The 20,677-nt window shown below is 36.9% G+C and overlaps 1 protein-coding gene and 1 pseudogene across 1 annotated transcript in view; one reads left to right on the top strand and one right to left on the bottom strand.

Moving 5' to 3' along the window:
- ZGRF1 (zinc finger GRF-type containing 1) overlaps positions 1-20,677 on the bottom strand; it is a 61,094-nt gene that overhangs the window by 30,205 nt on the left and 10,212 nt on the right. Inside the window, exons 2-7 of the mRNA XM_081813124.1 lie at positions 20,118-20,303; positions 17,527-19,804; positions 11,721-11,794; positions 7,109-7,159; positions 4,087-4,167; positions 2,088-2,273 (exon numbers count right to left, since the gene is read on the bottom strand). Coding sequence (XP_081669250.1) covers positions 2,088-2,273; positions 4,087-4,167; positions 7,109-7,159; positions 11,721-11,794; positions 17,527-19,804; positions 20,118-20,303 — 2,856 coding nt within the window. The remainder of the gene's footprint in view (positions 1-2,087; positions 2,274-4,086; positions 4,168-7,108; positions 7,160-11,720; positions 11,795-17,526; positions 19,805-20,117; positions 20,304-20,677) is intronic.
- LOC102731556 (large ribosomal subunit protein uL18-like) lies at positions 8,219-9,469 on the top strand (annotated as a pseudogene).

Genomic DNA, 20,677 nt, shown 5'->3' with positions numbered 1-20,677 from the left:
AAAAAAAGAAGAAGATAGCAGGAGGGAAAGAATGAAGGGGGGGAAATGGGAGGGGGAGATGAACCATGAGAGATGATGGACTGTGAAAAACAAACTGAGGGTTTCTAGAGGGGAGGGGGTGGGAGGATGGGTTAGCCTGGTGATGGGTATTAAAGAGGGCACATTCTGCATGGAGCACTGGGTGTTATACGCAAATAATGAATTATGGAACACTACATCAAAAACTAATGATGTAATGTATGGTGATTAACATAACATAGTAATTAAAAAAAACGTTGAAAATAAAAAAAAAGTGAAAGAGAGTCAGGGAAGATATCTGCAAAGTATAAAACTGACAATGAGTATATATCCATTATAAGAATTCCAAAAATTAATTAGAAAGATAAACACATCAATGAAAAACTAAGAAGGGGTGGGCGCCTGGGTGGTTCAGCTGGTTAAGTGTCCAACTCTTGATTTTGGCTCAGGTCATGATCTTGGGGTCCTGAAATCGAGCCCCGTGTTGGGCTCCTCCAAGCTAACAAGGGAGTCTGCTTTTCTCCCTCTACCCCTCCCCTATATGCGCACATGTGTGTGTGCATTCTCTCTCAAATAAATAAATATTTTTTTTAAAAACTGAGGAAGAAACCTGAACAAATACTTCATCCCCAAAGAGAATACAGAGAAGGCCAATAAGCATACAAAAAGGTCCTAGCCTCATTATTAGGCAGGAAAATGCAAACTAAAACCACAATGAAATACCACTACGTATCTACCAGAATAGCTAAAATTCAAATCAAAAACTTTCAGCACCAAGCGCTGATGAAGATATAGAGTAATGGGAACTCTTATATACTTCTGATAGAAATGTTAACTATAATAACCATTTTTGGAAAGCAGTTTGGCATTATATACTAAAAGTAAAGATACACATACCTGGTGACTCAATAATCCCACTCCAATGTAGTATAACTGACAGAAACATGTCATGTGTGTACATGTTCATGACAGCGCATGAACATTCATATCAGCATTATCGGTAATAGGCCCCAAATGCAAACGACTGAAAAATGGATAATTGGAGCGTATTCATACAGTGGAATAGTACACCAGCAATGAAAATGAATAAACTACAGACACAGGCAACTACATGGATGAATTTCAAAACTGCAATGTTGAACAAAAAGAACCAGACACAAAAAATACATTGTATATTACTCTATTTACATCAAGTTTTAAAAGCAAAACTAGGGCACATGAGTGGCTCACTCAGTTAAGAGTCTGCCTTCAGCTCAGGTCATGATCTCGGGGACCTGGGAGGGAGCCCCGCGTCAGGCTCCCTGTTCAGTGGGGAGTCTTCTTCTCCCTCTCCCCCTGCTCATGCTCTCTCTTTCTCACTTGCTCACTCTCTGTCTCAAATAAATAAAATCTTAATAAAAGCAAAACTAATATATGGTATTATAAGTCAAGATAGTGGTTATCTTTGGAGGGAATAGAAAGGGATAGTGGCTGAAAGGGGGCCAGGGGACTTCTGGGATGCTACTAATGTTCTATTTCTTAAGAGTGGAGGTTACATGAGTGTGTTCACTTTGTGGTAATTACTGAGCTGTGTACTTATGGTCTGTGCACTTATTTTGTATGTGCATTATGCTTTAATAAAAAAGAAAAAAATTGGGGTGCCTGAACCGGTGGCTCAGTCGGTTAAGCGTCTGCCTTCGGCTCAGGTCATGATCCCAGGGTCCTGGGATCGAGTCCCACGTTGGGCTCCCTGCCCAGCAGGGAGCCTGCTTCTCCCTCTCCTCCCTGCTCATGCTCTCTCTCACTATCTCTGTCTCTCTCTCAAATAAATAAATAAAATCTTTAGGAAAAAAAAAAAGAAAGAAAAAAATGTGCATCTCTTTAACAGACACTGTTTCGAATATATGCATATCATTCTCTTATGACCTCTATTTGGTAACAATTGAGAGGTGCTTGGTGTCATACTTAGAGAAGTGGGGATAGGGATAACTTATATTTGTTCAAGGATTTAAATATAATCTCTTCATAAAATTTAGTATTGACATAAAGAAAATGATTTGGCAAGGTGCAACTATAAAAAATATTTTTACCTGCAAGAAATCAATCTGCATACAAGCGCTAGTCAATTTTGGTGTCAATAAACAAGTGTCTGTCGTGCGGTTTTCATATTCAATACTATCTGGAAACTGACCACATTCTAGCTGTGAGCTGTGTCCTCTGACCATCACAGCACTAGTAGCTGATCCTTTCACTTGGTGTCCTTGAAACTCAACAGGCTACAAGGAAATTATTAAAAATGAGTATTGCAATAAATACATATTGATATATAGTCACAATGTATATATACACAGGAAATAAATAACAATTTAGCTTTCTATTAAATACTACTTAATGTAAATAATTATAAGTGACAAATACTGAAAACCAGAAAAACTAATTATCCTAACACATGCTAATTATAAAACATAAATCGGTTATTGATTTAATTGAATTCAAGTTCAACATTAATAAATATGAATTTTTTATTAGGAGCATAAGAAGTATAGTTATAATGGACTAATTAAACCAGAAAGATATAGTTGTTCCTTTCTCTATGCTTCCCCTGTACATTATACAACTTTCCATTATAGACTTATCACATTATACTACAATGAAGTTTCTTTTCATATATACCCTAACTGTACTGTAAGCTCCTTGAGGGAAGAGACCTGTTTGTTTCATCAGGGTATCACGTGCATTTAACACCATGCTTGGCATATCGGAGGCAGTCAATAAACATATGATAATAGGAAGTAAGGGAAGAAATACAGGAAGGATTTTCCTTTGTTCAGGCATTTTGTAAACTATCAGGCTTCACAGAAGAGGGATGGTGGGTTCTCTCCCAGAAGATCTGATCCTATTGCTCTGAGAACAAAGGCCTGAGAATGTGATGCCAATACAGACATGTACTTCAGAGAGGTACTGTGATCTCCTCACAGACCTGATCAGCTTTCAGGCTTCAAATGGCTTTCTCTGCTGCCCCCTTGAGGGTTCAAGGATTTTTATTCCTCACAGGGTGACAAAGCCTACCCAGAAAGTGGAAAATTAAGATTGCTAATAGAGCCAAAGGAATGTAAAGGATGAATTTATTTCTAACTGATAAATTAACAACAAAATTATGATAGTAAATAATCTGAATATTCTCTTATTTTAGGATGAAGATTCTATATCACACATTTGAAAGGAAAATTAAATCTAAAATGTCCCTTATACTTTTGCTGAAAATATCTAAATTTTAAAACATACACATTTCAATTAAAAAAGTCTCAACGGTTAGACTGTATATTTCTGATTTGTTTGATAGGGAATACACATTTTCTACAAGCAAATAGATGCCCTGTTTTCTATGCTTCCATGTAGATCTCTTCTAAAGATCTGTTGAGTTTTAGGAATAGAATCATTATTTGTAAAACCCAACTATTTATATGCTGTTTTCCCTCCGAATTTTTGATATGGAGTAGATGGCACTACTTAGAGCTTGGGTTATATATACTTCTACAGAAGTAGGACTGGTAGAGGAGACTATAATATGTTCAAGGCTATAAAGATCTTCATTTTGTTCTCGGCAGAACATTCATTATTTATACTTTATTTATCTTCCTGTCCAACCTCTAGGGGTATGCATCATATATATGCATGATGCATTATTAGCTCACTAGTAAAGAGAAAGGGCTCAAGATCAAACAAGGGGTAGCAGTCATTAGTTTTTCTTGTTCCTAAAACCAGGTTAATTCATTATGCTCATTGACCTTCTGACCATGAAAACTCTGAGAATGGTATAAAAAACAGCAGGAAAAGACAGTGGATTAGAAAATCAAAGTTGGGGTGCCTGGGTGGCTCAGTTGGTTAAGCGACTGCCTTCGGCTCAGGTCATGATCCTGGAGTCCCGGGATCGAGTCCCGCATCGGGCTCCCTGCTCTGCAGGGAGTCTGCTCCTCCCTCTGACCCTCCCCCCTCTCATGTGCTCTCTGTCTCTCTCATTCTCTCTGTCTCAAATAAAAAAAAAAAAAAAAAAAAAAATAGAAAATCAAAGTTGTTCACAAATTTTACCGTAGGGTCACAGGTTTTTCTCTCTAATTGCGTAGTGATAACATCTAGAAAAGCAGTCTCTTCATCTCCCAAGGAAAAGAACTAGAATAAAATACCAATACGCATGTTAGCTAGAAGAGTTCTGTAGGCAGCTCATGAGTTTGGTGGGAAAATACTCCCAAAACTTAAAGTATGCCATTTGAAAATCTTACTTCTGTATATACATACATATAATAAGCTACATCTAGCAAAGGAGTTCTCCAGCAGATAAGGTACTATGCTAATTAATTTTATTTTTAATTTTATTTTTTAAAGATTTTATTTATTTATTTGACAGAGAGAGGCATAGCGAGAGAGGGAACACAAGCAGGGGGAGTGGGAGAGGGAGAAGTAGGCTTCCCGACGAGCAGGGAGCCCGATGTGCGGCTCAACTGAGATCATGACCTGAGATCATGACCTGAGCCGAAGGCAGACGCCTAAGGACTGAGCCACCCAGGCGCCCCATATGCTAATTAATTTTAAAACTCAGCAATAAAAAATTCTAATTCTAAAAATTTTTTTAATTTCTTTATTTTGAGAGAGAGAGAGGGAGGGAACACATGCACACACAGAAGGAAAGGGCAGGGGGAGAGAGAGCATCTTATTTTTTTTAAGATTTTATTTTTTAAAGACAAAGTGCAAGAGTGCACATGAGTGGGGGGAGGGGAAGAGGGAGAAAGACAAGCAGACTCCCCGCTGAGCAGGCAGCCTGCCCCCGGGGCCTGAGATCGTGACCTGAGCCTAAGGCAGATGCTTAACCCACTGAATCACCCAGGTACCCCAGGAGAGAGAGAGAATCCTGGGCAGAGTCCCCACTAAGCATGGAGCTGGACTTAGGGCTCAATCTCACAACCCTGAGATCATGACCAGAGCTGAAATTAAGAGTCAGATGTTTAACCAACTAAGCCACCCATGCAACACTAATTCTAAAAATTTTAGTTAAATATTTTAACACTAGAAAAAATTGTTGCATACCTAATAATCTCCATCTAATCTAATATTTAATATTAATGCAGATTACTTAATTCAAAAATTAGTATGAAACCAAAGGAGGAAAAATTGTAAACAGTGTTAACAGTTTATTTAAAGAATGAATCAGAGTACCTGGCTGGCTCAGTCAGTAGAGCATGTGACCCTTTTTTTTTTTTTTTTTAAGATTTATTTATTTTAGAGAGAGAACAAATGCCAAGGGGAGGGGCAGAGGGAGAAAGAGAGAAAGAATCCTCAAGCAGACTCCCCATTGAGCACTGAGCCTAACACAGGGTTTGATCACGACCTAAACCAAAATCCAGAGTTTGCCGCTTAACTGGCTGTCACCCAGGCGCCCCAGTAGAGCATGTGACTCTTAATCTCGGGATCATGAGTTCAAGCCCCATGTTGAGCATGGAGCTTACATTAAAAATAAAAATAAAATAAACCATTTTCTAGCAACCATAAAAACACAAGCTACAGACAACAGCAACTAGTCATGTTTAGTTAATCAAGTAACTATATCAAATAATCATAATTTCTACTATGAATTAGATAGACTTTGAAAAGGAATTTAAACAAGAAAACAATTTTTATGTTTAAAAAATATAGAGAAAAAAATTTCCTCAATAGACAGAAGAGGTAAAGTAGCATATTTCTTCAAATAATGATAACCTTCCATTAATAACAATACATTAGCACATCTGCCAACTACTCTTGAAAACATTCAACTCAAATTTTAGAATTAGGGGCGCCTGGGTGGCTCAGTTGTTAAGCGTCTGCCTTCAGCTCAGGTCATGATCCCAGGGTCCTGGGATCAAGCCCTGCATTGGGCTCCTTGCTCCGTGGGAAGCCTGTTTCTCCTTCTCCCACTCCCCATTTGTGTTCCCTCTCTCACTGTGTCTCTCTCTCTGTCAAACAAATAAATAAAATCTTTAAAAAAAAAAATTTTTAGAATTAGAATTTTCTAATACAGTGAGTTTAAAAACCAATTAGCACAGCACCTTCTCTTCTGCTTTGTTATGTGTAGCTAATTGTAGAAATAAAATTAGCAGAAATAAAAAAACAGTGCCATTAAGTATATCCTCAAAGAGCACCCTAATTTTAAATTTTGGAAGTTTTTCTATCATTAATGTACATGAAGAGGTTGCTTCAGAAAGTTATAATATGAAAGGTATTATAAAAATGCAAATATTCTCCTATATTAATGCTAAAAAGATTTAAATAAATTTTTTTTACAAAAGATAAGACCTTTTTAATTCCTGTGAGATTACAACAGATTTTTAAAATATATACATTTATTTTAAATGGCAACTCATAGGCGCACAGGGGTGGCTCAGTCAGTTAAGTGTCTGCCTTCGGCTCAGGTCATGATCCCAGGGTCCTGGGATCGAGCCTAGCATCAGGCTCCCTGCTCAGTGGGGAGTCTGCTTCTCCCTCTCCCTCTGCTTCCCCTGCTCATGCTCTCACTCTCTCAAATAAATAAATAAAATCTTAAAAAAATAAAAATAAATGGCAACTCATTCTGGAGAATGATAGTGTTTATTTCCAGTTTATACTTTGTGATAACTGTCCATGAAAGAGTTTAAATCACATTTTTTCAAGTGAAAAAAAGAATTAAGAATGTGATCATTTGTAAGCTAAATAATGCAGTTGCTAATTATGATTTTATACATTTGATCTTATTATATAAGGATGAAAAATGAGCCACCACTATGTGAATTTTACTTGTTTTGTTTTGTTCTTTTTTGGCAACAGAGTTGCAGGTACAGCTATAATAGTCAATGTCAATTCTTGGATTAAGTGATGATTGTAAGTTTACAACCTTATTTGTGATAAAAGATTTGTCATTTAACCAAATCCTATTGACCACACAGGCCATTTATACAAGACAGTAGGCTCACCTAAATAAGTATAAAGGGGTAACTAATTACAAATGATATTGAAACTGACAATATAAAATATAAAACTGTATGCCATACCTATATATACAACTACAATTTCTGGCTACTTTATATTTTAAAAATTAACTCACCTGCAAAGACTGAAGTGGTTCACTTGCTTCAACTTCTTTTTCTGTTATAATCTTAGGAACAGAATATTAATATAAGAATAACTAAAAGATACTAGTAAGTTATAAATAAAATATAAATTTCTATTAGACATAAGAAATAAAAGAACACTATCACTAATAATCAAAAGAGCAAAAACTAAATGTTAATTAAACACTATTCTGACTTAGCAAGAATTGAAATTTTTTTTTTTTTTTTTTTTAAGATTCATTGGGGCACCTGGGTGGCTCAAATGGTTAAGCTTCTGCCTTTGGCTCGGGTCATCATCACAGGGTCCTGGGATGGAGCCCCGCGTTGGGCTCCTGGCTCAGCTGGGAGTCTGCTTCTCCCTCTCCCTCTGCTGTTCCCCCTGCTTATGCTCTCTCTCTCTGTCTCTGTCTCAAATGAATAAAATCTTAAAAAAAAAAAAAATTATTTATTAAAGTGGCAGAGAGAGCGTGAGAGGGAGGGGAGGGGGAGAGGAAAAGAGAGAGAATCTCAAACAGACCTCGCACTGAGCACAGAGCCCAATGCCGGACTTGATCCCACAACCCCAAGATCACAACCCAAGCCGAAATCAAGAGTCAAACGCCCAAGCAACCAAGCCACCCCGGTGCCCCAGAATTGAAAATATCTTAGTACTGGTGATTGTGAAATGAAATAAATATTCATACTGTAAAGAAGTAAGATTTTTAGATTTGACAGTGTAAATCAAGAAAATTGTTCTTAGCCGTTCAAGTTATCAGTTCCACTTGTGGGACTCAAATCTTTTTTTTTTTTAAAGATTTTATTTATTTATTTGAGAGAGAGAGACTGAGAGAGAGAGAGAGAGCACATGAGAGGGAGGAGGGTCAGAGGGAGAAGCAAACTCCCCGCTGAGCAGGGAGCCCGATGTGGGACTCGATCCCAGGACTCCAGGATCATGACCTGAGCCGAAGGCAGTCGCTTAACCAACTGAGCCACCCAGGCGCCCCGTGGGACTCAAATCTAAGGAAATAACTTAAAATGTAAACACTGATTTATGTGCAAAAACATTTGCTAAAGTTTTATTTATCCCAGCAAAATGCTAGAAGTAATTTAAATGTTCAAAATAGGGCATTGCTTATCCAAAGCATAGAATATCCACAGGATGGGATGGTAAGTAACCTCTAAAAGATATTTAACTGCTGGTCTGTGGTGAGCCACCAATGTGGTCTCTGTTCCGTAGGATGGCATTTGTTAAAGTTGTCAAGAATAAGTCTTACTTTAAGAGATACCAAGTGAAATTTAGAAGATGATGAGAGGGGGCACCTGGGTGTCTCAGTCGTTAAGCGTCTGCCTTCGGCTCAGGTCATGATCCCAGGGTCCTGGGATCCAGCCCTGCATCGGGCTCCCTGCTCAGCGGAAAGCCTGCTTCTCCCTCCCCCACTCCTCCTGCTTGTGTTCCCTCTCTCGCTGTCAAATAAATAAATAAAATTTGAAAAAAAAAAAGATGACGAGAGGACAAAACTGATTACTATGCTCAGAAACACTTGGTAATTCAGGATAAAAATAAATACCAAACACATTAATATTAATACAGGATGACAGTTTGGCCAACAGAAATATCATTTGTCAGATTACTTATGCCCACATAGAAGGAGATATGATAGTTTGTGCAGCTTAAGCTCATTAACTCCCAGAGTACGGTATGAAGGTTGACCTGACAAATTATGCTGCGGCATATTGTACCAGCCTGCTGCTGAGCCACAAGCTTCTCAATAGATTTGACATGGACAAGATCTATGAAGGCCAATTGGAGGTGACTGGAGATGAATGCAATGTGGAAGCACTGATGGTCAACCTGGTGCCTTCACCTGCTATTTGGATGCAGGGCTTGCCAGAACTACTGGAAATAAAAATTGGGGGAGCTGTGAATGGAGGCTTGTCTATTCCTCACAGTACCAAATGATTCCCTAGTTATGATTCAGAAAGCAAGGAATTCAATGCAGAAGTACATCAAAAGCACATCATGGGTCAGAACGTTGCAGATTATATGCGTTACTAATGGAAGGAGATGAAGATGCTTACAAGAAACAATTCTCTCAATACAAAAAGAACATAACTCCAGACATGATGGAGGAGATGTGTAAGAAAGCTCATGCTGCTATATGAGAGAATCCAGTCTATGAGAAGAAGCCTAAGAAAGAAGTTAAAAAGAGGTGGAACCATCCCAAAATGTCCCTTGCCCAAGAAGAAAGACTGGGGAGCTCAGAGGAAGGCAAGCTTCCTTAGAGCTCAGGAGCAGGCTGCTGAGAGCTAATAAACCAACCCACAATTTTCTGTGAAGATTTTTCAGATAAAGACAATAATAAGCTTACTCACCAAGCAGCTAAAAAATTAGCTAAACAAATAAATAAGTAGAAGATATATTTAAGAAGTATCTTAATAATGTGAGAAACATAATATATTAAGGGGAAAAGATATAAAACTATTTGTACACATCAATCTAACCATATTTTTAAAAACAGACCCCAAACATTAATAATAAATATCTATTAGTGATAGGGTAAGTTTTATTTGTCTTCACTTTTTTTGTATTTAAAAAAGAAGAAAAAAATAGTAACATGGAAAATAGAGTAAGATACAAAATGGGGGCAAATGAAACATTTCACTTTCTTTTATTTCAAACATGTCTTCTAGAAAGAGCAGTGCCATATAATGAATATCCCTCCAAATATGCTAAAAGCATCCCCAAGGGGTGCCTGGGTGGCTCAGTCGTTAAGTGTTTGCCTTCGGCTCAGGTCATGATCCCAGGGTCCTGGGATCCTGCTCACTGGGAAGCCTGCTTCCCCCCTCCCACTCCCCCTGCTTGTGTTCCTTCTCTCGCTGTGTCTGTCAAATAAATAAATAAAATCTTTAAAAAAATAAAAAATAAAATAAAATAAAAATAAAAGCATCCCCAAGAAGAAACACTAATTCTAGAATTTCAATGTATTCTAATTAGTACTATAATTTTTATAATATTACCATGGTTCCTAAACTGTTCAACAAGGTACTTTGAGATGCCAGAGTGAACTCAACAGGAGCTGCACAAAATGTTTTAAATTTAAGGGAAGGGGTGTCTGGGTGGCTCAGTGGGTTGAGCATCCAACTCTTGGTTTTGGCTCAGGTCATGATCTCAAGGTTGGGAGATTGAGCCCTGCATTGGGCTTTGCGCTCAGCAGAGCCGCTTAAAAGATTTTCTCCCTCTCCTTCCCTCTCTGCTCCTCCCCTGGCTTGTGCGTGCTCTCTCTCTCTCTCTCTCAAATAAATAAATAAAATCTTTCAAAAATTATAAAACTTGGGGCGCCTGGGTGGCTCAGTTGGTTAAGCATCTGCCTTCAGCTCAGGTCATGATCTCAGGGTCCTAAGATCGAGCCCTGCATCAGGCTCCCTGCTTAGCGGGGAGTCTGCTTTTCCCTCTCCCTCTGCCCCTCCACACCATTCATGCTCTCTCTAGCTCTCTCTCTCTCTCAGATAAATAAAATCTTTAAAAAACATTACAAAAATTTAAAAATTTAAATAAATTTAAGGGAAATACAGTGTCACTTGACATCTGTTGATCACTGAATGAACTACTAACTCAAGGTAGTTCATTTCAACATCAGATCTTTTTTTTTTAATATTTTATTTATTTGACAGAGAGAGAGAGACATCGAGAGAGGGAACACAAGCAGGGGCAGAGGGAGAGGGAGAAGCAAGCTTCCCGCTGAGCAGGGAGCCCAATGTGGGGCTCGATCCCAGCACCCTGGGATCATGACCTGAGCCGAAGGCAGACGCTTAATGACTGAGCCACCCAGGAGACCCTCAACATCAGATCTTATATCATCTCTTTCAATGGCATTATATCTTTGTAAAGTTGAGTTTTCAGAAACTGCTCTGATAAAAATCAATTACCATGCAAAAATCAATGAGAACAAGAAAACTAATCTATTTCAAGGTTTGAAAAGTTACACGGTGCCCAACAAGCGCATACATCCCATTAGTAATTGCGTTTAATTAAAAATAAAATGCTTACATTGGGCTCCACACTGGGGGTGGAGCCTACTTTAAAAAAAAAAAAAAAAAGCAGGATGGGGGAGTGCCCCTGGGTGGCTCAGTCAGTTAAGCACCAACCCTTGATCTCAGCTCAGGTCTTGACCTCAGGGTCGTGAGTTCAAGCCCCACACTGGGTTCTGCGCTGGATGAGGAGCCTACTTGTAAAGTAAAAAGTAAAGTAAAATAAAATAAAAGGCATATAGTAATCATTTCACAATATATACATGTATCAAATCATTATATTGTAAACCTTAAACTGATATGTTATATGTCAACTATATCAATAAAACTGGAAAAAATAAAAATAAAAAGCTTACTAAATTAGTAGGACATAATACTTATTAAGTTGTTTAATACTACTAACTACTTAATAAATGAAACTGCTAGGCTCCTTTTTTTTCCCCCAAAGGATGTAATGAAAATAATTACTGAGATACAAGGTCGGGGTGGGGGGGGTCATGAGATAAGATATATTGGGACCCTCTATATTACTGTAATCTCATTACAAAGAACAGAACATTCTATATCAGAATAAAAGAATATAGGAAAAAAATGTACCTGATGAGAATCCTGGTTCAGATGAGGCAACTTTCGTAAAGCTTGTGAAACTCCTGCAGTCAATGGTTTCCTAACTATAGTAGATAAAATAAAATGATTTTATTCATCATACATAGTGTTTTAAACTTTAAAAACTTATTTCTAGGGGAGCCTGGCTGGCTCAGTCAGTGGGGCATGTGACTCTTGATCTCAGGGTTGTAGGCTTGAGCCCCACATTGGGCAGAGGTTACTTAAAAATAATAAAATCTTAAAAAAAAACAAAAAACCTTATTTCTAAAACTGAATGAAATGAGGAATACAACTTAAACTTGAAGATGAGGTATTCTTGATAATTGTTGAATCTGGATTTTGGATATTTCAGGATTCACTGACTATTCTGTGTATCTGTGTAGTGTATGGGTAGTCAAACATTTTCAAGATAAAAATTTAAGAAAAAGGGGCGCCTGGGTGGCTCAGTTAGGTAAGCTCTGCCTTTGATTCAGGTCATGATCCCAGGGTCCTGGGACAGAGTCCTGCTTCAGGCTCCCTGCTCAGCGGGGAGCCTGCTTCTCCCTCTGCCTGCAGCTCCCCCTGCTTGTGCTCTGTGTCAAATAAATAAAATCTTAAAAAAAAAAAAAGTAAGAAATAAGAAAATGTTGATTTTTTTAAAATTCAGGAAAAAAGAATTTTTTGGTTACTTTCTAAGTCAATAGTAGAAATGCTTCCTTTTGTTTTTTCAAACTAATTGAAAAAATAAATACCAAGTCAACAGCCAATAACCTACACTAAAAAATGCTAAAAATGAGATATTAACTGTTAGAATAAAGCCAAGACCATTACACTGCTGCTATGTGCAAACACAGACAACAAAAAAGCATTAATGCTTAATGCTATTTCTATCTTAAACCTATTTAACTATGGTTTGAGAAAAAAAACTTCAATTATCTTCTAAGTACATTGTGCCAGACACTGGGAAAACAGCAGTTTCTTGAAAAAGGAAGGCCACAGAAGATAAAAAAAAAAAACAAACAGATAAATTCAGATTATGATACAAAAGAGCTTTGTAACAAAGGTTGATAGGACAGAGAGTAATGTTAGATAGGATGATGGGAAAGATCTTTTATGGGAAGTGACATTTAAGTTGAGATCTGAATACAAGAAAAAGCTACGAGCTATGCCAGAGGTAAAGATGTTCAGAAAAAAGTCAGAACACATATAGAGTCTCCCACCAACAGAAGAGTTGGCAAAGCTACAGAATGAAAAAGAAGAGAGGGTGGCCAGATCATACCACCTAATTGAGTATGTTTAAAAATAGGATTTTTGGGGGCATCTGGATGGCTCAGTTAATCGTCTGCCTGCGGCGCAGGTCATGATCCCAGAGTCCTGGGATAGAGCCCCACATCAGGCTCTCTGCTTAGCAGGGAGCCTGCTTCTCCCTCTCCCTTTGCCTGCCACTCCCCCTGCTTGTGCTCTCTCTGTCAAATAAATAAATAAAATCTTTAAAAAAAAAAAAAATAGGATTTTTTTTTCCTTAAAAAGGTACAATCATTTCAATTTCTTATAAAGTCACCAAGAAGACTATAATTTTAAAGTGATTATTAATAAACAAATAATTATTGTAAAAATGAAAATCAGAGGCACCTGGCTGATTCAGCTGGGGAGCCTGCAACTCTTAATCTCAGGGTCATGAGTTCAAGCTTCTTTTTGGGTGTAGAGATTATTTAAATAAAAAAACTTTATTGTAAAAAAAACAAAGCTAAATCTAGTGTAAACTTCAATTTTAGTCAATTGTTACTTCAGTTTTCATTATTTTCCTGTTAAAATTCAGAATACATTAAATGAAATCAAAATAAGTAGATTTTGGAACTTGATGCTATTTCTAAAAAGGGCTTTAAAAAGGCACTTGGTGAAAATTGTATTTTTTCCTTCATGCATTCACTCAAGAATAAAACTCTAAATGAACATTTCTAAGATATATTCAGTAATCTCACAAAAACTTTAATCTACTGGAAAAAAAATTTTTTTAACACTTTCACACATCCTAAATTGGTGGCAAAACCGATTCTCACTCCATGAAGTCAATTATTATATTCCAATAAATAGATTCAAGTTTCTCAGATTGTCTCAAGAAAACCAACTTATTTCTTTTTAGAGAAATATATCAGAAAACAAATAGTCAATCCTCATTACTCACAGAACCTACCTACTCACTAAAATTTATTTGGAACCCCCAAATCAGTACCCTGTTTTTTTGAGGTCATTTGTAGACATGCAGAGCTACAAAAACTGAGCTGCCTGACATACATTCCCAGCTGAGGTAAAACAAGGTGACACTGCCTCCTTGAGCTCTTACACTATAAACAAGTGCCCTTTTTGTGGTCTTATTTTAGTAGCTTTTTTACACTTTGGGGCTTTTTGTAGGGGACTTTGCTATTTACAATATTCCCTACGCATACTGTCTAGTGTTCCTAAGTGCAAGAAGCCTCTGATGTCCTTTACGGAGAAAACGTGTGTTAAGAGAAGTTTTTTTCAGGAATTACTCATAGCGCAGTTCACCACGAATTCAATGTTAACAGATCAACATTAATTAATGTCTTTAAATAGAAACACTCATAAAAACAAGATTTTGATCAATTGATAAAAATGCTCTGACCAGAGGTTTGAAGGAAACTACCCCTAAAAGCAATGACTCATTTTTCACTAATTCAGTGTTTGTGTTGATTCAATAGAACATAACTACCGCAAATAATGAGAATCAACTGTAATCCTCTTTCCAACTTGATGAGAAAAAAGATTTCTTTTTTTTTTTTTAAAGATTTTATTTATTTATTTGACAGAGAGAGAGAGACAGCGAGAGAGGGAACACAAACAGGGGGTGTGGGAGAGGGAGAAGCAGGCTTCCCACTGAGCAGGGAGCCCGATGCTGGGCTCGATCCCAGGACCCCGGGACCATGACCTGAGCCAAAGGCAGACGCTTAACGACTGAGCCACCCAGGCGCCCCGAAGAAAAAAGATTTCTTAAAACTAAATTCTATAATTCCTGTATCTTCATATAGGAATTTATATCCTTATATATTACATAATTATATCTGCCCCTACTTATTTTTCATGAAAATTTTTTTCCTTTTTATTTAGAAAATAAATTATCAATTGCCATCAAACTTAACTACATTTTAAACAAATATTTCAGGAGGTACAATAATTTATTCTTATCTTTCTCAGGAATCCCTTGAGGTATTTAAATAAGAATTCAATTTTAACTTTTGAGTATCCTAAAGTACCCTGTTCATTCACAATTATATGAACCTAATATTTATATTTATTAATATGTCCTACATTGGTTTTCTTTTTTAAAAAATGCTACTGGCAACATACCATAAGCAAAGTCAAAAGACCAATGACATATGAAAGAGAATATCTGCAACACACATCACCAGTAAAGGGTTAGTATACCTAATATATGAAAAAAAAACCTCGGGGTGCCTGGGTGGCTCAGTTGTTAAGCGTCTGCCCTCAGCTCAGGTCATGATCCCGGGGTCCTGGGATCGAGCCCCGCATAGGGCTCCCTGCTCCGCAAGCCTGCTTCTCCCTCTCCCACTCCCCCAGCTTGTGTTTCCTCTCTCGCTGTGTCTCTCTGTCAAATAAATAAATAAAATCTTTAATAAATAAATAAATAAATAAATAACCTCTTAAAAATCAATGAGAATAAAAAGACCGACAGCCATTAAACATCTGGACAAAAGGGGAGGACAGTTCATGAAAAAAGATGTACAAATGCTGCTTAAACATATGAAAAGATGTTAAATTTCACTTGTAGTAAGAGAAATACAAATTTAAATACACTGAAATGCCATTTCTCATTTATCAGATTAGCAAAAATTCCAAAGCTTGGGAACACACTCTATTGGCAAGACTGTGGAGAAAAAAGCACTCTCATACATTACTGGTGGGGATAAGAAATGGAGGGAATTTTGAAGTATCTAATAAAGTCACACATTTACCTAGCAACCCTACTGGCAGGAATTTGTCCTGAAGACACACCTCAAACAATATGCAAACATGCACACACATATATATACGGCTACTTAATATCATATTATTTGTAATAGCAAAGTATTGGAGACAGGTTGCATAAATGATGGTTCATCCACACAGTGGAATATTACACAGATGTAAACAAAATTAGGATGTGTCCTATGAATTGACATGAAGCAAACTCCAGGATATACGAAGTGAAAAAAAGGTGATGAAGAATATATAGAGTATACTATCTCTTGTTGAATAGGAAGGGAACAAAAACGTAAATTATGGAGGTATTTATTTTTGCAAAAAGAAACATAGGTATGGCTATGTCTAGCAGATAGGTAAGAAAAGGATGAAAGGCATAAGGAAGGCATCTGAGTTTATGTTTTTATACAGCTTTGATTCCTGAACTAGGTTAATATTTTACATAATCGGAAATAAAAATAAATCAACAAGGATGGGCAAAAAAGTCCTCATACTGAATATAAACAGTGAATTTAACTATATTTACATCAAATTATAACATAATCACACTGAAGAAAATAACCCAAGTAACTTTTTAAAAATATTTGAGAAAGAGCACCTGTGTACGCATACCTGAGCAGGGGAAGAGCAGAGAGAGGAAATCTCAAGCAGACTCCCCTCCGAGCACAGAACTGGATGTGGGGCTCAATTCCACAACCCTGAGATCATGATCTGAACTGAAACCAAGAGTCGGACACTCAAAGAACTGAGCCACCCAGATGCCCCACCCAAGTAACTTTTGAACATAATACTCTATGTATTTTCAGTAGGATACGTTGCAAAAACAAACCAAAGAAGGGGTGCCTGGGTGGCTCAGTCGGTTAGGCATCTGCCTTCGGCTCAGGTCATGATCTCGGGATCCTGGGATGGAGCCCTGGGTTGGGCTCCCTGCTCAGTGGGGAGTCTGCTTCTTACTGGGCCCCTCCCCACCGCTTGTGCTTTCTCACTCTTGCTCAAATAAATAAAATCTTAAAAAAAAAAAACAATGGATTTGTGAACTTTACAAATTTGTAAAGGTTTTTTGCTAGTAGTGATACCAGTGTAACAATTAGGAAGCCATTTGATATGTATTGTAGAATTCAGAAAGTAAAATACTAATGTTGTTGGGAACCAGGGACCTTTCTCATTTTGGTAGTAAAGTAATATAATCATGAAATTGAGGAAAGACAGGAAGAACCCAGTGGTTAAGAATTGGAATTAGAGATATCAATATGAACTCATGATTTTTTAAAAAAGTATCTTCTAACACATGTCCAGAAATGTATGATAGGAATGGATATTCACATACATACCTGCTTATATGTGCCTGTATATGCTTATATATGCACAAAATATTTCCAGAAGGATACCCTGGAAGGAAACTGTGGCTAATTCTGAGGAGTGGACTGAAGGACTGTACTAGAAAGGTGACTTACTTTTCACTATATTATCCTCTATTGGAATTGATTTTACCAAGTACACATATTACCTATTTAAATACTATGTAATTCTGAGGTGCCTGGGTAGCTCAGTCGGCTAAACATCTGACTCTTGGTTTTGGTTCAAGTCATGATATTGGGGTCATGAGATCAAGTCCTGCATCACGCTCTGCGCTGGGCATGGAGCCTGCTTAAGATTCTCTCTCTCCTCCTCCTTCTGCCCCTCCCCCAGCTCACAGGTGCATCCTCTCAAAAAAAAAAAAAAATTTACTATGTAATTCTTTAATGTAGCCTCCAAAGCAAATACTTTTCAACCTCTGAGCTATACAGAGAACAATCCAAAACAAACATGCCAATCTAACCTTCAGGATTGCTATCTGGCTCATAAGTCCACAGAGTTCCTTGTTGTTTAAAGGTAGCATATTTCTTTTTCAATACTTCCAAGCCTTCTAAAGCCGTACTGTGTTCAGACAATGACTTTAAAAGGGAAATGTTATTTACTAATCCAGAGAGTTCCAAAGGATTTCTAGGACTATTCCAATATTGTTTGCTTTCTCCATTAGTTTCTACTTCAATATGGTCATGGTCTAAACTTCTAATGCTTCGCAAATCTTCAGATTCAGGAATATATGCTTCTGTGTCTTTGGAAATAGGATGCTTTTTTTCCAGAGGGTACAAAGAATTGGAAACTTGGATATTTGATTTATCAAGAGCAATACATCCCTCAGAGTGATTATGATTAATATTTAATTCTTGGATACTGATGTTGCTGCTTGAAGTTGACAGTAAAACCTGTTCATCATTTTTGTCTAAGTTACTTCCCATAATAAAAGTCTGAGGCTCAGTCTGTTCTGAGAATAGGCTATTTTCAGGAGTCTGATTAGTGGCTATGTTTATACAAGGAGTATGTAAATTCAAGCTTATACCTTTAGATTTATTCAGTAGTGAAGCAATATCATAGTTAATTCTGACTTTTTGAATAGATTTATTAGCATTTTCATTATTATCTATAAATACATTATCAGTTCCCTCTAAAGATGAGTCAAAACTGCTTAATGTGTCACTACACTCTTCTATTTCTTTTCTAATGTTTCCAGCTTTCCAAGGTCCTGTGTCAACACCTACACAAGCTTTATCACAAAACTGTGATAGCAGAGTCTCTTTAATAGGAAATGTCTCTGTAGGTTTATCCCTGATAGATGTTAAAAGAGACAAATGTTCACTGCCAACTTTCTTACAGCTTATATCTTCACATCTCTTCTGAACACCTGAACTGCTGTCATTAACCAAAGCTTCTTCTACCCAACCCTCTGAATCCTGGGAAATTTTGTTGTCTTCCTGTGATTCCTCCTCAGTGTCGCTGGTTTCAAAATTGTTCAGATTAAAAGTCACCTCCACAAGTGGCTGTGTTACATTACTCATAGGTTCAGGAATACTATTAAGACTTCCATTATCAGTATTACTTTTAAAAAGCATGTTGGTAAAGTCATCAGAGAGCCTAGAATTGTTGCTTATAGAAGACTCCGTTCGCAGATGTTCAGATTCTGGCAGGACTGACATCAGCTGTTTATATTTTTTTTCTGGTGTTCCACATAGATTTATCTCCTGAGCATTTTCTCTAATGAGAATTGATCCTTTTAGACACATCTGGTCATTCTGTCTAACAGATATTTTATTATTTTTTTGAATGTCAGATTCTGATAATAAGCCATCACATTCCACACTACTACAGGTAACTGGTAAGCTGTTGCTTTTACAGAATGAGGGAATTTCTAATTTTACTTCCTGATCCAAAGATTGATCATTATCATCTACTGGCTTGTCTTCATTATACTTTTTACCCTTTTCAGCACATGTTTCAAAGAACTGTTTCCTTTCTTGTACCAAAAGGTCTTTCAAATTTAAATTTGTATTATCTCCCTGGACCTTGGGTTTCCTTTCTATATTATTTCCATCTTCAGTAGAAGAATGTACAGGTGAACTCTGTGAGGATAAATACATGGCCCATCGGCTTTTATTTCTCATGATATTTTCTGATTGATGCTGGTGGTGTAAACTGTCTGTGCTCTTCTTCACCTCAGCACACTCTTCTTGTTCAGTTATGCACTTTGGTTTAGTAGGAATGTTTTCATTTCCTTGTAGTTGTATCTGAGGGAGATGTTCTGCAATCCCAGAATTTAGTTCTTTACACACACCAGTTGATTTGGACTTCAGAAGAGCTAATATCTGTGCTTTGCTTCTGATGTTTTGTGAAACTCCTAAACAGTGAGATGTCAAACCATCTTTTTTTATGGCCTCATTGGTCAGTACAGAATCTGAATGCTTATTTACAGAATAGACAGGAGAGCAAAAATAATTTTCTTCACATAGCATTTCTGGGTTATTCTTGAAGGATGGAGTAGAGACAATAGAAGAAAAATGTAAGCCATTTGTCTCTCTGTTCTTGTAAGTGATACTCTTCTCAGGGTCTGTTGGCATATTATTTATATCTTTCTTACCAGCAGTAGAAAACAAAGGAGGTGTGCTGTAGAAGGGAGAGAGAAAAATAGGACCAGGTTTCTTAGCCTCAAGTGATGCAGCTGATTCACCATTTTCTGTAATAATCATTTTCTTTGGCACTTGACGTGGTCCTCGAAAACCCTAAAAATATTAAAACAATTATTAGCTGTTCCATTATCTATAAAGAACTTTGATATGAACTGGCTAAAAAAAAAAGAAAAAGGAGTATGTCTGTTTTGTAAGGTAAAGTAATAAAGATATAAAATTTACAAGATTAAAATGTAAACACTCATTTGTATTAAGATTTTTCTAGTTAGGGTTTACTTCCTCTCCACCTAAACATATATTATGAAGTACCATTTTAATGATAGAGTGCAATAGTTTCAAATTCACTACTTCTTGAAACAATATTATAAATACATATTGATTTATTATTTTCAACAGAGAAACTTACAGTAAACTTCCTTTTTAAACCAGCAGGCTGACATCCAAGGGACCGGTCAGAGGATATAAATCTCCTTGGATTTAACTCCGGTGCTTCTTTAATGACATCCTGTTTAATAGCTATGCTCCCAGCAACTTTAACCTCCTCAACTGTGATTAAGTATCGATCACTTTCTAAGTCATCTCCAGGCTTCACCTAAATTTTAAAGAATAAATTTTAAAAAACAAATTTTAAAAAATAAATTTAAAATCATATACATCTAATTATTTAATTATGTGTTCTAATAGGTCATTAGCACTAGCAAGACACAATAGATAATAATTGTTAAATGTATGAATCAATACCTAAATCTTCATTTATTATTATAGACTAGTTGTCAAATAAGCACAAAAAGGATAATAATATAGCAAAAATTTTTCATTAATTTGTTTATTCAATAACACATATATGAGACCCTTTGTTGCATGCAGGAGGTACAAAGACAAGCAAGACAAATATGCCCCTTCTCAAGGAGTTCACTAAGAACCCATACAACTAAATGTAATTTTTAAAATTAGAGGTATCAGGGC

This window comes from Leptonychotes weddellii, chromosome 2 (assembly GCF_054177405.1).
Source record: "Leptonychotes weddellii isolate Sample4059 chromosome 2, ASM5417740v2, whole genome shotgun sequence".
Lineage (NCBI taxonomy): Eukaryota > Metazoa > Chordata > Mammalia > Carnivora > Phocidae > Leptonychotes > Leptonychotes weddellii.
This window is presented reverse-complemented; position numbering and strand designations above follow the sequence as displayed.